The 17456-nt window shown below is 38.2% G+C and overlaps 1 protein-coding gene across 5 annotated transcripts in view; it reads right to left on the bottom strand.

Annotated features, from left to right (window-relative positions):
* mitfa (melanocyte inducing transcription factor a) overlaps positions 1 to 7783 on the bottom strand; it is a 72187-nt gene extending 64404 nt beyond the window's left edge. For 3 of the 5 annotated variants that reach the window (XM_088636302.1, XM_088636307.1, XM_088636303.1), the window contains exon 1: positions 7566 to 7783. In XM_088636302.1, coding sequence (XP_088492428.1) covers positions 7566 to 7669 — 104 coding nt within the window. In that variant the 5' untranslated portion in view covers positions 7670 to 7783. The remainder of the gene's footprint in view (positions 1 to 7565) is intronic. The other 2 variants (XM_088636304.1, XM_088636311.1) reach the window with 1 other exon arrangement.
* Between the last annotated feature and the right edge of the window lie 9673 nt (positions 7784 to 17456).

Genomic DNA, 17456 nt, shown 5'->3' with positions numbered 1-17456 from the left:
CTCTCAGCTGGAGCTATACTGTAATTCTATATACTGTTCTATAAAATCTACATAAATGTTGTTTCTGATTCTGTTTGATTTTGTGACTTTTAACAACACTCCACTTAAAATGCAGATCATTGCATTTTCTTCATTTCTTATATACATATATTGTTGAGTACAACATTTACATTTCTTACAAGCTTCAATTTGGTGCCTCCAACAGGTTGTGGCACAGTGCAGAAACTCAGATGAATCCTATGAATGAAGTGATTACACAATTAATACAATTTAAAAAGGTATTATTAGTAAAAAGGTAATGCTGCTAATTTCTAGCTGTAACAAACTGCAGCAGCTACAGCAGATTTGTGTTAATTAACTTAAGTGTCCCGTAAACACAAGTAACTGAATCTTGCAAAATAAAATAAAATATCACAAATATAGTTAGGCACTTGCTTAAACTTGGCGCATTTTTTAAAAAAAATTAAAAGCTGTGACAATAAGGAACAGACACGCGTATTGCTTCTCTTATCTAATGTGTTCCACACCTCATAATGAATGTCTCTCAGGAATGTCTGAAAAACGTTAGGATGATGATTTCAAAGTTGTGAGGTGGAATCAGTGCAATATGGGAAGTGAACAACTGACAGACTCACCCTTGAGACCAATGTTGAACCTTATGTGTTCACAGAAACACAAAGATGTAGACTGTATATTATCAACAACTGAGGGATCAACTCCTTCAAGATATGAATTCCTAGCTGTTGGTGAAATTAACGAAAACCTCACTTGCATTATGCAGAATGAAGCACGGTCATAACATTGAAAACATATGTTTTTTTTGTTTGCTACTGGCTAGTAAAAGATAGGAATTCTCATTTAATCTTTTTTGTTACAATATGATAATGCTTATCAGACTTATGAGGCTGCCCCTGTTTATCTTTTTCAAAACAAGCTTGTATGTTTCTTGTAGAGAAATCTTAGGAGGTTCCAGAGAATAATTTACTTTTTATCTGGTTGGCCAGTATAAAAAGTACAAACCACCTTCTCAACATTTGCCATCACTTAGAAGTACTAAAACCCTTTGGTACTTCTCATACCATGACCAAATTCAGAATTCAGGGCAGCTGCACAAGTCTGCAAGAGAGTCCTTGCTCGTGAAATGGAATATTTCACAAGAGCACCACTGCAAGATGAACAGAAACTATCCTGAAAGGTAAAAACAGGTAAGAGGCCATGTGCCTCTCCCTGTCAGTGTCCAAAGCTTTGTATGAGAATCATTCCAGTCAACTTCATGAAGAGTAGAATCAGTCACAGCCGAACATGAAGTCCAATTCCGACTTCTTACATATTAGAGGACCAGTAGAACCCTTCCTTTTCCCACACCATCCAGATCCACTTATTACAGACCCTGGAGATGAACTGATATCAACTGAACTGTACTACAGGGAGGACACTCTGTGTACCAAGCAGATGGACAGAGCCTTGAATCCATGGCCACAAAGGAAAAGAACATCTTCTGCTGTTCTTAGATGTGTGACAGTGTCACATATTAAGATAATCACCTAAAAGTCAAATCTACTTTATGGACAATTACAACAATTATACAGGAAGTTACTAAAAAGTAAAGGTTTCTAACAGGTCAGACTAGTACCCCTAATGAAAGTTCTGCAAAATTCTATCCAAACCAAAGGAGGTCAAGGATGGTTGTGATTGGTTTCATAAAGAATGGACAGTTTCCTAGAGTTTAATAAGAACTAAATTAGCGAAGAACAGTTTCAAGATAATAGTGCCAATAATGTTGCAAATGTTGCAATTATGTTATTAATAATAAATATATTAATCTCTCTCATATCCTTCCTGTCCACATTTGAATGTGCTGTATTTAACCAACTCTCCAAATTCGTCTTATAAAACCTCCTTAATTCAAATCAGTCCAGCTTCAAAGCAGGGCAGTCTACAGAGATTGCTCTCCTGTCAATTTCTGAAGCTTTATACTCTGAGCTGCTCTCTTCTGTTGTGAACCTTCTCAGTCTCTCTTCAGTATTTGATACTGTGAATCACCAGATCCTCCTCAACACTCTTGTCAACCCTGGCATTACTGGCACTACTCTCAGCTGGTGCTCAGATTATCTCGAAGGAAGATCCTACAAAGTGCCAAGGAGAGGTTTGGCTTCTGCATCAGAGCTTGTAAACAGGAGTCCCTCAGGGTCTTTCTCTTCTTCTCTCACAAAGGTTCCTGTATCACTGCACACTGTTGATAACCAATTCTACCTCCCCTTATACAATTAGTATACAGGTCTACCTAACACGTCATAGCATGACTGTGATGATCTTTTTTCAGCAACCACCATCTCTAGCTCAATCTCTCCAACACTAAGCTAACACACATCACAGCCAAGCGGGAATGCCAAGAACTTTGGTGCTGTCATTTACAACAACCTCACATTCACACACTACACCTCATCTGTGACTTTCTGAAACTCCTTAGTACTGTACAACATCTAGCACGTCATCCTGCAATTACTATGTCTTGTGGTTTTATTGTTGTTTCATGGTACTATCATACGTACCCTTTGCATATTTACTTAACTGGATACAATTATAACTTGCATTGGATAAAAGCATCTACTGAATGAATAAATCCATCCATCCATTTTCTAAACTGCTTTATCCGGTACAGGGTGATGGGGGAAGTTGGGCCAGCTTATCATGGTAAGCTACGCGTTCAAGGCAGAATAAACCTTGGATGGGATGCCAGGCCACTGCAGAGCATACACAGACACAGATACAAACACACACTCTCACATCAGGGCCAATTTTACAGAAGCCAATTAATTTACTGGTATGTTTTTAGACTATGGGAGGAAACCAGAGCACCCAGAGGAAACCCACACAAACACAGGGAAAATATACAAACTCCGCGCAGGTAGCACTGCAGGAAATGAAGCCAGGGCCCCAGCACTGTATGCTAACCAGTAATGCTAACCACTGTTATAATTAATCTTATAACAGTACTACAGTACACAGTATAAAAATACTGTATATTGTATACGGCATTATACAAGCAACTATAATTAATAAATCAAAAATATAAATATATTTTCAAGGAACACTAATATTTTGAAGGTGGTGAGTACAACACACTGTTGAAACGAAAGGTCACTTAACTATTGTATGTTACAAACATAGGGTTTCTCTTTTGTTTTTGTGCTTACTAAGTTTCCTTACATGTTGCAACAGAAAACAAATTGCAGAGTACCATGAATAACAAATAAAGTATGAGACAAAAATGCTAGACACTCCAAAGGAGAACACTATGCTATATTTGGTAACTTTGGAAAAATATTTGGATAGAACATTTTAAGTAGTAAACCATTTAAATTAACTAGATTTAAAAATACTTAGAAGCCAAATGTCAGTTCTCTCTATCATGTGCTTTCTATATCCTAGGAAGCAAATTTACATTTGCTGTCTAGAGTAAATTAGCATCAATAATAAAAAACTGATTTATCAAGCTCAGAACCTATAATTATGTCCTTTGCATTTATCGTTAGGACAATTTGATCCTAGGTTACTTGAAAGAACCATATTTTCAAATAACATCCAGCAATAATCAAACTTACAGTGATTTCTAAACTAGCAATGATTTTTTTTTTTGGCTTTCTCGGTTTAATCAGCAAAAACAAAAAGAATAGCGCTGCAAGTGACATCACACACCACTAGCTTACAGTAAGGTACAATTTACTGTGCATAAGTATAACAGCAAACACCCAGTACCTTGCTACTGTAGCAATACATTGCACTTCTTCTGCTTTTCTCCTGCAAGACAAACTGAGACTAATTAGCTCCAACTTGCTGTTACCCTTCATGTTTTTATGTTGCCATAGAAACTGGGCTTAAAAATTCAAACAAAATGTTGCCCCTTCGCCACTGTCACACTGTAATGATTTTTGAGGTCCCACTGTTTTCAGCTGGTTTTGAACTGTAACCAGGATAAGAGCAAATTAATTGTACTCAGCTTCCCAAAGAAATAGTGGCAGTGGTTCAAAAGCTGAGCGCACAAAAATGCCATTCAGTTTTTAACTTAGTAAAGTAATGAAATTTTCTAATGAAGAAATTAGTTTAGAATTATGAATTAAGTTACAAGCTTCACGTTGTGCGTGAGCTCAGCTCCTTTCTCTTTTCCATTTTGTTTTTAATGATAAGAAGGCAAAATGAACTGTGACATCTCGGTTTTAAAAAGTGGAGAGAAAAGTGCAGTGTTACTCCATATATTATGAGAAAATATCATGTCGATGAGTACAGACCACCAGCACGAACAGGGATCTGAGACACGCTTCTTCTTTTCATGAGTAGTCACTGCTCCTCAGTGATCTGGGTCACATGCTGCATCAGAAGGCTCCACGGCCGAAACGTTGTGTTTTCTTTCTTCTCTTTTCAGCATGGAATAAACCTATTACTTGTTCCTATAATGACATGGACTGGAGCAACTGTGTCTGTTTTATCAATGTAAAAGAAACATTACTCCAATACTCCCAAGTTCTAAGTACTGGCCTTTGTTCCCCTTTTTGTTCTTCAAAGAGACTACAATGACTCTTGCTTTGTGTAGGGTTTTAATTCTTTATGCTAAAGGCCTCTATGGTCTTTTTCTTTGCACTGTCAGAATGCGGCAAAACACATTTTCACTGTGCCCATCCCTTCAGTGTGCAGAATTACAGATCATCTGCCAACCAATCTAGAGCTCTTAGCTGGTACTCGCGCTCTAAAAAAAAGGCATGGCTATCAAGACACAGAAGTTTAAAATTAAAAGATGAATCCAAAAGTATTACCAGCATTCTGACCACAAGAAATTAGATTAAATCATTTTAATTAAAAAATGAATAAATTATCAATTCCAAGAATTCTAGTCATGTATGCCGGTGTATTTTTCCTGCACAGAGATGCAATATTCCAGTGCTGCTGTTATGTTATTCACTCTCTCATAGCCTGCTCTGTATTGATAGTTTGCTGGCTTTCCAAAGGCTGGTCTCTCATGGTTTTCAACCATTCTTCTCAGTAAAAGGGTGAAAGGTTACCTCTAGAACAAGGCCCTGACTCAGCAGGCTTTACATTGTTCAGCTGGAAGGAGAAAATGCTTTGGTTGCAACAAGAGCTCAATGCTACACCTGTCCCAGCCTCTGCTATGAGGATGACGGAAAGCACTATGTATTTGTACAGAGTACAGATTTTTGGAAGCAGCATTTCTTTTTACAGGTATCCTGAATTACTTCTAATACTAGGAGGTGCAGATCCCTAATAAGGTACTGCAGTGACTCTGAAATTACAAATACAACCATTTTTTTGCTTTGTTTTTCCTGTTACTTTTGAAATGTCCCCTAATTACTTGAAAAATGTGAATAGTTTTCTTTTAATGCCTATAGTTTTAATGACAATAAACAGAAAACAGAATTTTCAAAGCAAGTGGAATCAAACCAGAAAATTGCTTTAAAGTTGTGTTTCACTTTTTCAAATTATGAAAAGCTTTAGAAGGGCTTTTTTTTGTAGCGCTAGGAAATGATTTGATTTAAGTCACTTGTAAGTCATGACATTTGTAAATGTATACTGTATGTAAACTATAAAGTGCAGTAATTAACTCTGAACTATTAAGTAATTAAACTGTAGTTATCTGACAGCACAAGCATAAGTTGGGAGATATTGCAGAACTTTAGTATTACAATTAAGGTACTTTGCATTTTCAGAAAGAAGCCGTTACTTGAACAGAAAGCAAGACTATTAACTATACTGTACATGGCATAACTATGGATGAATCCTTTTTACTAGAATCTCTTAAGACAGGTCAACCAGTCTTCAATTATTTAGAGCACTTCACCTGTATATCGTTTACAAAATAATCCATCCATCTACTTAGATCTTTATCCAGTACAGGATGGCAGGAGACTTGGAGCCTCTCCAGACAAGCATCACAGGGTACACACAGAAATAGACACAGACACGCATACACTTGCACCAGGGCCTATTTTCTTAGAAGCTAATTAACCAACCAGTATGTTTTTGGACTGTGGGAGGAAACTGGAGCACCTGTAGTAAACCCATTTGAACATGGCGAGAACATACAAACTCCCTGCAGAAAGCAGTCCAGGAATTGAACCCAAGGCTGTAAGGCAGCCATGCTAACCAGTGCACCACTGTGCAGTGTTTAATTTCTAAAACAAATAAATATGACGGCTTGTTAAACAAAGTTACCACCCATTTCAGACAACAGTGCAACACTGAATTCTGACACAAAATATTGACTTTAGTTCCGTTAAGCAGAAGAGTAGAATATCTTATGAAACAAGTAAGTTCAGCTTTCTGCTCTGTGCAAGAAAGGTAGCCATTATTTATCAAAGGACTGAATCCAATGTACAGTAAATAGGAAATATTTTCCTATACTCACAATACGTTTTGAATGCCTGTACACGGATAGAAGGAATACTTTATTTGAAAAACTAAATAAAACGGTCAGAAAAATAGTTAAATCAATTTAAATTTTAATGGATTTTATCTATTTAAATGAACCTATCTTTTAAAAAGTTCATTGTACCCTTATCTTCTGAAGTGCGATGCTAAAGACCATCCAAAACACGTCAGCACTCTCAAGTTTCCGACGTGCTCTTTAACGTATGCAATTCAAACTGTCAGGACATTCACCGTACTTACGGTAAAATGAATGTATTATTTTAGATAATTACTAACGAAGACATGGATTCATTAAAATGTCTACCTACAGCAGTTTAACCTATGTCCAAACAAAGAACGATCCCTAACTGCAAAGTCTCTGTTACATAACACATCATATTAATCTGCAAAATTCTAGGGGAAATTTGCTCTGATGAATTATGATACTCTGTGTTCTTTCGTTTTCCACCGTATTGTTTCTTAAAGCTGCAGACTGACGATACATTATAGCTCTTTGTTTTCCTTTCTTTAGCTGTTACTTCCTAATTTAAGGATCAATTCCTAATAGTTACTTCTTACTGACAAGACACAAGAAGTATAGAGCATTATTAAATCAATTAATCGATCCACGCTTAACGGTTTCTAGTTATCCCATTTTTGAAGTAAAAATGACTTATCATTAACGCGTCTTAAATATCTCTACAAGAAATCTAAAAAGCATAATTAAATCTTTAAAGCTTTATCATTACTTAAAATTAACAATATTTATAGAAGATACTGAGTTAGACAATTCCCCAAATTAAAGCTTATATCTGTGTAAAAGAAACCCATAGAAAACCGATAGCAAACAAATCCCTCCCAGAAAACTCATGTAGACTGGGAGTAATATGATGACATACTGTAGTACTTAGAATATTATCTGTGTGGCAAAAAACGCAGTTAACATATGGAACACATCCACATGGGATTTTTCGGGATATGCAAAATAAGAAAAATACGAACAGTTATCAAAAATTAATGAATACTGCACTGTTACAAATACCGCATCGTCATAATTTTTATTAGCATTGTTTTTAGGAGTTTTCGACTCAGGCAATTCCCAGCAAACTGCAAATGAGCTAGTTAACATCACATTACGCACTAACCTGTTTTTCAAAGGCTGGCTTTTGAGCTCGTAATACGTTTTAGGTTCTTCGTGAAATTCTTCACCGACATCGAAATCTGGCACTATCCCCGATTCTGACTGCATTCTGTCCGCTGTCAATGTCACGTTTTTACAAATACAGATGTTAAAAGAAAACGCAATAATGTTATCAGTGTCAAACGCACAGTGCCAGCCGCTGCGGTGGCAAACTGTCACTGTCCTCCCTACGCTTGATGGCGCTAGAATTTGTAGGACATGTAGTTTTTCTGACTGTCGAATGAAGCATAATCGAATTGAAAACCACGCTCTTAAGAACTACAAGTCCCAGGCGGCAAAGCTGCAGCGTTGGTCGCCAGCGTATGGTGTTTTCATAGTATGTCAATGTCAGCAGCTTTTCATTGGTCGCAGTAGCTATTGGAATTTCACCGTCTTCATTCCTTGGCCGCGTTCAGACCTTTGGGAAAAGACGTTCTGCAAGTGGAAATTGCTGTGTAATTGTTTATAGCCCCCTATGGAGCATTAGCTCCTGGTAATAAGGGTACAGCTCTTCAGAATCTGAAGTATCGACTGACGATTGAAATCTTATGCGTTCATAAACTACACAGTATCAGTGATGGTGCCAAACGTGCGCATGCAGCCTTTTTTGTGATTCAGATAATTTCGTTGTCAACCCGAACTGTTACTCGGGTACTGTTACGGTAATTAACCCTTGTTGTCTGAGGCTGTCTAATATCGTGTTAGCAAAGATTTGAGCATTTAGCATTAATTCTCCCATTTAGCAAATTCAGAAACCCTGCCATGCTATATGTGCTGAAATTGACAACCCGTGAAACGGTGAAAATCGTCATCGTCATCATAATCGTTCTTATTGGGCTGTTTGTGTGCTTGGAGTACCATTAAAGTTCAGTGAAACAGAACTTTCACATTCCAGTTTAAGTAGATTTATTTTCAGTCCTCTGAATCCACTGCTCAAAGTGGGTCATGACCGCAAAACTGCGACTATCCAAAGCTTTAAGAAGTTCTATATCTTCACAAATAATTGTCATCTAATTACTTCATATTATTTTCAGACACATTTCATTTAAAAAAAAGGTTTCGTGATTATAGGATTGTAACTTATATCGTTGTGTCGCTGCTGGCGGTGATAATTTTCCAAGTGCAGCAGGAGAAAACAGTATAACCACGTAAATATTATGAATATAATAATTGAAAAAATAAAGAAATAGGATATTTTACAGAAGTTAAAAAGTTCAAAAGATAATTGAAATCAAGCAGAATATACTGTACGATTCTCTGGAATAGCTTTCCTTAATGGACTTACTGGTATGATTTACAGTAAGTGAGGTCGTACTGTACTTGCATTGAATAAGCAAAGTATAGCTGTCCTGAATGCTTCTGTTTATCCAATATATTATAGCCAAGGGGGAAAGGTCAATTATAAAAAAAATGTTAAATCTAAATGTAAACACCTGAAAATGTACTTAACATAACGTGAATTGCTATACTCAAAACCCTGCCGCCTACTGGTTTGACACGAAAACCCACTTCGATCTTTATGGTTCTCTTCGGGTCAGATTCTGTAATATTCTATCCTTGCCAGAGGATGGCATTACAACGCTTCTAAAAGGACTTCGACTTTTACAACCGCAAAACTAGTTATGGAGTGTTTTATATCTGCATGAGAAGAAATGAATTATTGGACTTTTATTCAATACACCATTTGGGTAGAGGGTCAGCATTAATTTATCAAGTGGGAAGAAAAGTTGTTCTAACACTTTTGTTTAATAAGATGTTTTTTCGGGACAAGAAAGAGCATGGTGAAATGTGATCCATACATTTAAGAAATATTACTAATTAAAAGGATGAACTTCTTTTATTGAGAAGGTTAAATCCAAGATATAAAAAAATATTTTTAAATATCGTGTAGGCAGACATTTTATAGTAAAACGGGGATTATTTGGTGTTTTGTGAGGTGTTATAGCACATACAATATTGCATGTTGTTCTCATCCTTCAGTAGATAAATGTTTTTACTGTGGGCATCGAGCCACCTTCAATTCCCATCTTCAATTTCTTTCTGTGGAAACGCTGCCTAAGCGTTGGAGCTTAACCAGGATGTTAAACAGAGTCAGTGTTTATTTTCAGATTAAGTGTGTTACACCAAGCCTCCAGCAGTCTTTTCACTAATTCCATTTATGCAGCTGAGCCCTTGCCTGGAATGCTTTGTCTACATGTCCATCTACAGTAGTCTAGTCCTTGACCAGTCTTTGGTCAGTTGTGTTGATTACTTAGCACATAAAACATCTTTTTGGATTGTACACAAGAAACTAATTGCTGCATGCTCCATAGTTATGGTTATTTTAGTGTCTGCAGTATCTCATAGGCTTCTTGTTATTGTTGTTAATAAACCTTTGAGTTCTTCTGCGTAGTTCTGAGTTCTGGATAGTTCCTGTGTTCATGTTCAATTGTACCATTTTAACAAGGTCATGAAAAACTGAATGTGAAGGTAAAGAAATGTAGATTTCTTTATCCAAAGAGTTTAACAGGGAAATTTTAATTTCACATTCTTCTCCGGTGTTCTGCTCTGTTAACGAGTATGTGCTAACATGTGTTCCACAAAAGAGTGAGTTTGCTGAACATTATCCCAACAGCTCACAGCCTTTGTAAGCTGTAATTAACTCTGCTGTCAATACAACAGCACAATGCGTGAAGGTCAATAGCTATCATTCAGAACAAAATGTATTGACAAACCACAAGCAGTATGCTGAGTTGAACTGTTTTGAATTGAAAATGAACATCAAAAAGGATTTATTATGAAGCGGTTACATTTTAAGAAATACTCAGTTGTTTGAAGTGCATATGAAAGGTTACAAATAAGAGATGGTCTGTCAGTTCAACTTGCTTGTTTGGGTGCTAGAAGTTTAATATTCTGTCTATCTATAAGATGTGCATATACAGTATATTGTTTCATTAGATACATATAATTAGCAATTTTATACATTTTTCACTTTTATACACTTTTTGGGTGAGACAAATTCACATAATAGTGATGCAGCTACAATCAATCAGGAGTTCAATTAAAAAGATATTTACTGTATGTTTTGCCATACTCAATAAAAACACTTCTTTCTTTCAATTAAACCAATGGAAAACTCTGCAGAGTGTGCACCTTGAATGTGGCCGATATTTAATTTTTTTAATGGCACACAATTCAAATCTGACTCTCAGAGAGTCTGATTAACTCTGGCTGATGTCCACTTTGATTCTGCAGTCCAATGTCTTTTGACATGACTCTGCAGTCCAGCCAGGCTAGAAACTCAGATTCAGAGCTCCTAGACTTTCTACTGGGCTCTAAAGAGGCCATGAAGAGTAAAAAAATTCCATGGTGCCACCTTCAATCACATGACATGGGAGCTGGTTCCAGACTCCCATAATTCTTCGTTACCTGTTTTAAGTCTTAAAATGACCTTAAAAATAATTTCTGTTCACGTTCTTGGTCCTCGTGTTGCCACCTCTTTGTGTGAAGTGTATTGTATTATTGGTTGTTTCTGTCTGTTTTTACACCAAGACACCATATTAAACTCCTTGTACTTGGCAAATAAAATGCTTCTGATTCTCCTGGTGCCCAGTGATGACTTAGTCAATAGCATTCAGGAATTTGAAGACCTTGTTGAAGTTTACAGAATCCTCTCTGTTCAAATCCAAAAAGATTCAATTAGTACAGTCCTTTGATTAAGCCAGGTCCAACTTTATTGTTGTAAATCTTTATACAATGTATTTCCAGCACATCAACCTCATTGTGTGATGTAATAAAGCATTAAGTGTTTCAATGAAATGTAAATTTAAATCAACAAAGACCAAGAAAAGAAGTGGAAAAAATTATTAGTGTTGCATGGGTTACATTTAATGTGTAATCTTGAACAAATTCTAAATTATCTTTATGCAATCTGTAAAATTACACCAGATGGATTCTTACAACATCCATCCATGTATTTTCTAACCTCTTCTTCCAATTCAGGGTTATCCCGGCAAGTAACAGGTGCAAGGCTGGGAACACACTGGACAGAAAGCTGAATATCACAGGGCAGACAGACACAAACGCTCACACAAGGGTCAATCTTCCTAGAAGCCATTTAACCTACCAGTTAGCCTATTAACCAATTAATCTAACCACTGAGCCAGTGTGCTGGCTGACATTCACCACAGTGGAAATAAAATTAACCTATAAACTTTATGACATCAATACCTTTTATTTCATTTTTTTCATATTTTGAAAATTCCTTTAAAGCAACCAAGTGACCTGTTTTGCTTTATCAAGGCTACATTAATAATTAGAATGGATTTTGAAGTTTATTTTTTTGAAGTACAATATTTTGTTTTAATTCTTTAACTTTGTAAAATTTATTTTCAATTGGTTTCAACTTCTTTCACAGTATTGTGTACAAATGCAGTGTAGTCTTTTAATCAGTGAATATAGTTTAACTTTCCGGGAAACTTTGAAAGAAATCACTGTTTTAATGTAAATTACTGCGTGTTCACATCAATCTTCTTTAAAGAGATTAAAGACCAGATGAAAAGAGAATGTCTTGAGGTTGAACACAAATCTGTAGTGATCAAAGCTTTGAGAGCATAATGAAAGGAAATTCAACACATGTAGTCAGCGTTTTTGTGAAAGAAGCTAATTTTCTCCTAAACTTTAGAACTGTCATTTCTGATGACATTTCTACCACTTTAGCAATGTTTACAGTGTAATAGAGAGGAAAGTGTTCTGGTTAAGTTGATAATGCATCATTTCACTGCTGACTTACAAGAACCAGAAACTGTTGTCTACAGGGTCAGTCTATCTCAGACCTAATATACATCGGGAAATGTGCCGATTTATAGTTAAAGGACTCCAGTAGTGTTTTTTAATTCACTCTTTTTTACCTAATTCCAAACAAGCTAGAGAAAGTCCCTGGAATATTGGTTAGCTTGGCTCTTCTCAGCTCCTGAAGCTTTAGTACAGAGAAAGAAAACAATAGGTCCATATACCAAACCCAGGGGTACAGAGCTGATTTGGAAATCATAATCTGTAAAAGAAGGATACTGGGATTTGTAGGCTTGGCTCCAATATAAGCAGTCAGAGCATGCTGCTAGGGGTGACCAGTGCTTGCATTTAAAATGCTTTACAATAGAGCTCAGGGGTCTTGCTTTGACTTTTCCACAGCCAAGTAAAGCCCAAGAAATCTCTTATGAAGTTTGTAAAAGCACCCAAGTGAGCCATTTGTAATCAGAAGTGCTAAGAGAAGAAAAATTAAGGCATCTCCAGTATGCATGTATCATGCGTGTAGTCACCTCAGCTGGACCCTTTCTCTTTATTTATTGGTGTTAAGTCCTGTTGGTGTTATTGGTGTTAAGTTTTTTCTCATTAGCAGTGTTTTTCTGGGTCCTGAGACCTTAACGATATTTGTCCAATATTTTAAGAAAATGAATAAAACTTCAGTTTTCAAATGAACTAAACTTGTTTTTCACCAGGTATGATAAAGAAGACACCCTCTAATAATTGTCTAAGCATTGTAAAGTCAATTTCACTTAGCAGTTCAGACAGGGTTATCATGAATGTAGAACAAGTAATATACTTTTCAGTGGACAAAAGTTTATTAGACAATTGGTCCTGATAATATAAGTGCATTAATGTACAACAAGAGAATTAGTTCCAACCAATTTTCTAGGTGTTTGTTGACTTGCATTCTATTCCTGTAGTTTAGAAAACCTTACATATTATACCCATCCCTTAGAAAATCTGACCAAGAGAACACAATGATTTCAGCCCAGTTGCTCTTGTCAGTTTTAACTACATCATTGGAGAGGATCTTGGTTCAGAATCTCAGCCGGTCAGTGAATGGTTAACTTGATCCATATCAGTCTTATTATAAACAAGGGCAAAGCACAGAAGATACTGTAGTTACCCTCACTCACCTTATTTCAAAGTGTCTGCAAAACATACATATGCTACAGTAAGGTACTTTTCCTTAACTTTCCTTCTGCGTTCTGCTTTTAACATAATCTGACAGGACATTTAATTAACAATTACAGATATATGATATTTTGGTACAATTCATTCTTTACAAGAGGATTGCTGTGGGATAAAGTTAATAATAGACTGTCTTCTGAGGTAATAACTATGGAGCACACCAGGGATGTGTGAGTTCACCACTTCTCTTCACTCCTTATTCAAATGATTGTGTTGCCAGTGGACCAAGCCATTTCCTAATCAAATGTTCTGATGATTCCACTTTGCTTTCTCTGATGAATAATAATGATGACCCAACCCCAACTTGTATCAGTCTAAGTGCAGACCGTTTGATTACATGGTGGGGCCAGAATGCCTTGATTTTAAAGAATAAAGTGTCTTTGGACTTGAACAGGATGAATATCCTTCCCCAGTCATAATTCTTAATGAATACATTAAGCACATTCCAGCCTATAAATATCGGAAAATATAGATGCTAATCTGTCTTGGACAGCACAGGTTGACTTTATTTATAATAAGCTACAACAGTGAATTTACTGTACTTTCTTTGCAGGTTTTGGGTTTGTGGTTCCAGTAGTCGGGGATGTCCATGTTTTTAATTTCTGTACAAAATGTCATGCAGTGTGGAATAACCATGTGGTATAACAGTCTTTCTGTGCAACAAGAAGCCAAGATATCCAGACTCTTTATGATGTGTTCTAAGATAGTGAGGCAGCCACTCGTGCAAATTGCTTACATTAAGAGTCTGTCGAGACTAACTGTATCTCTGATCCCTCATGTGTTCTGCATGAAGAATACCAAATGATGCCTTCAACAGATGTTTTGAGAGTCCCTCCATGCAGACATAATAAAGTGATGAATTCCTTTATCTCACATTCAATCAAACTACTCAATAAAAGATTTAACAATAAAGGAGTAGTTATTAGTGGTTACATGCAAAAATGAAAGGGTGTTGTATAATAATAGGGGTTTAGGGTGATTATGGAGAAGTAAACTTTCAAGTTCTGGTAATCTGTGTGGTGCATAATGACTATGTAAGGGTTGATGTATTTTATGTAATGTTATATCTTTAATGTAATGTTTATATGTACTGTTTGTATGTTTTAATAGGATTATCTGTGTGTAAAACGTAGCTGCATGGATACAAAACATATTTCTGACAAATTAGACAATAAAGTGTTATCATATTGTATCTTATCTCCTTTTCCTTTCTGAATTCATTTGTTTGAAAACAACACTCCTTCCTTATTAGTGCAGTGCCGCATCCTTACACCAAAGGTGACTGCAGGGGGAGATTCAGGTCAGATTCTAAATGCTTGGGCTGGAGGAGTTTCGGAGGTTCCTGGAGAAATGTGAGTGCTGAGGTCTGAGTTTGCTGGAGAAGCTCAAAGACAGAAAGGGTCGGAGCTCATGAGAGAGGCTCGAAGGTTGAAGGCACGACCTGTTGAGGGGTAGTTGGGATCGCCATGGTGGTGGTGGACTGGACTGAAAGTGACCATGACAGTCACCACGGCGGTCGGTCGTTGACCTTACACGATCAGGCACAGCTGTAGCAGTCTTACTGTGGACCAGCAAAGCTGAGGCAATAGCGGCAGAGATGGGCTTTTTGGCTTGCTTTTGGACCAGTGGAGCTGAAGTAGCGCAGCACAGATGGGCTGCTGACTGTTAGTTGACTGCTGAGCTGTTGAGGTCTCTGTTTAACTGATGCAGAGACAGGTTGCTGGTGTGTTGTGGAGCAGTGGAGCTATAGAGGTCACCACAGGGTGTTGCCAAGATGACCTGCTGGCTTGCAGCTGACCGGCGGTGCTGCTGAATCCTTGGCAGACTGTGATGCTGTGGAGAACGCAGCAGGCCAGGGCGGGGATGGAGAATGGGTTGGACCCTGCAGTCCATAGGGACTGAGGAGACTTCTGGGGGGCGGACAGGCAGGCTGACAGCTGGCTTGCTGCAGACCAGTGTTGCTGTGAGAGCTGTGGCAGGCTGTGAAGCTGAAGAAACCACAGTAGACTGGTAAAGTTGAATAGACCACAGCAGGTAGATTCAGGAGAGACCGTTGTAATCATAGCTGAAGCAGACTGTCAGTGGGGGCAGCGACTGATCAACAGCCATCGACAGAGGCTGGCTACCGACTGGAGTAGTGACACTGGCAATCGCAGCAGAGGTTTGCTGCCAAGTGGGGTAGCGGCTGATGCAGTCATGGTGGAGGCTGGCTGTCGACTAGGGTTAATGACACTGGAAAAACACTCGATGTCTGAGGCGTAGGCTAGTTCCGGGATCTGCAACACATCCAACGGTGATTGTGCCAGTGTCGGTACTGCCACTGGTAGCCAAATGACCTTAATGACACTTCAAGATTAAATAGCCGATGAATGAATGAGTGATTGACTTCCTGAGTGGTAGAGTGAGCAGCTGCCCAAAAGGTGGCCCGACATCATACTTTGAGCCACGGGACAACAGTGGTTCCTTATGGGAATGTACCATCTCTCCTGTGGCAACCAGATTGCAAGCCTCTGTAGGCCCAGAATTATGCAATTTGATTCCCAAACTGTGGCACGCCAACCTCAGAATAACAATGCACCCACAATAATAGAAAGATACTCAGTTCTCCTTGCACCTTATACTGTATATCCTGAGCACATTCCCTCACTAACAGCACTTGTGCTCAATTAACTCAGGGCACACATCCCATTGTTCCCATTGAGGTCCATTGTTGCCTCCCAGTGCCTGGGCATTGGGTTCAATTCCTGGGGTGCTGTCTTTGTGGAGTTCGTACGATCTCTCCTTATTTGTGTGGTTTTCCTCTGTGTGCTCCGGTTTCTTCCCAAAACCTTTTACTCCCAAAGACACACTGATAGGTTAATTCACTGCTGTAAAAAGTTGCCCTCGTGTATGTGTTGATGTCTGTGTGTGCCCTGCAATGGACTGGTGTCCCTTACAGGGTGTATAACGCCTTGCACCCGGTACTTGTTGAAATAGGCTCTGGCCTTCCCCTGCAACCCTGTACTGGATAAAGCCATTTATGTAGATGTGCTGATAATGTTTTACTTTCCTATCATTACCATTAGTAACCTTTATCGATTGTCTACTAAATGAATGTCCTCTAAGATTCTCCTACATACTCTTAATATACCATATATGTTTCTGTAACAGTGTATTTTGTAAATGTCATGTCATGGATGCTGCACATTGGTGGTGGTGGAGGGGAGTTCCCATTACCTGTAAAGCGCTTTTAATGGAGTGTCCAGAAAAAGCGCTATATAAGTGTAAGCAATTCTTCTTCTTCTTCTTCTTCTTCTTCTTCTTCTTCTTCTTCTTCTTCTTCTTCTTCTTCTTCTTATTATTATTATTATTATTATTATTATTATTATTATTATTATTATTATTATTATTTGCCAAACCACTTTATACCATACAGTGTCGTGGGAACCTGGAGCCCACCAGGCAAGCAACGAGCACAAGGCAGGGTACACCCTGGACGGGGCGCCAGTCCATCGCAGGGCAAGTCCAAGCCAATCATACATGGGGACAATCTGGGGGCCACTGTAAAGGGCAAGGGGGGGAATTTAGCCCAGACTCCGGGATAACTTTCTACTCTTATCGAGAAATGCCCGGGGATCTTTAATGACCACTGAGAGTCAGGACCTCGGTTTAACTTCTCATCCAAAAGACGACGCCCACTACAATATAGTGTCCCTGCAACTATACTGGGGCATTAGGACCCACATAGACCACAAGGTGGGCACCCCCCACTGATCCCAGTGACACCACTTCCAGCAGCAACCATAGCTTCCCAGGAGGTCTCCCATCCAGGTACTGACCAGGCTCAACCCTTCTTACCTTTAATAGGTAGCCAGTTGAGAGCAGGGTGATATGGGTGCTG

The sequence above is a fragment of the Lepisosteus platostomus genome, chromosome 6 (assembly GCF_059453375.1).
Source record: "Lepisosteus platostomus isolate fLepPlt1 chromosome 6, fLepPlt1.hap1, whole genome shotgun sequence".
Lineage (NCBI taxonomy): Eukaryota > Metazoa > Chordata > Actinopteri > Semionotiformes > Lepisosteidae > Lepisosteus > Lepisosteus platostomus.
Note: the sequence above shows the minus strand (reverse complement) of the source record. Positions and strands in the feature narration are given on the sequence as shown.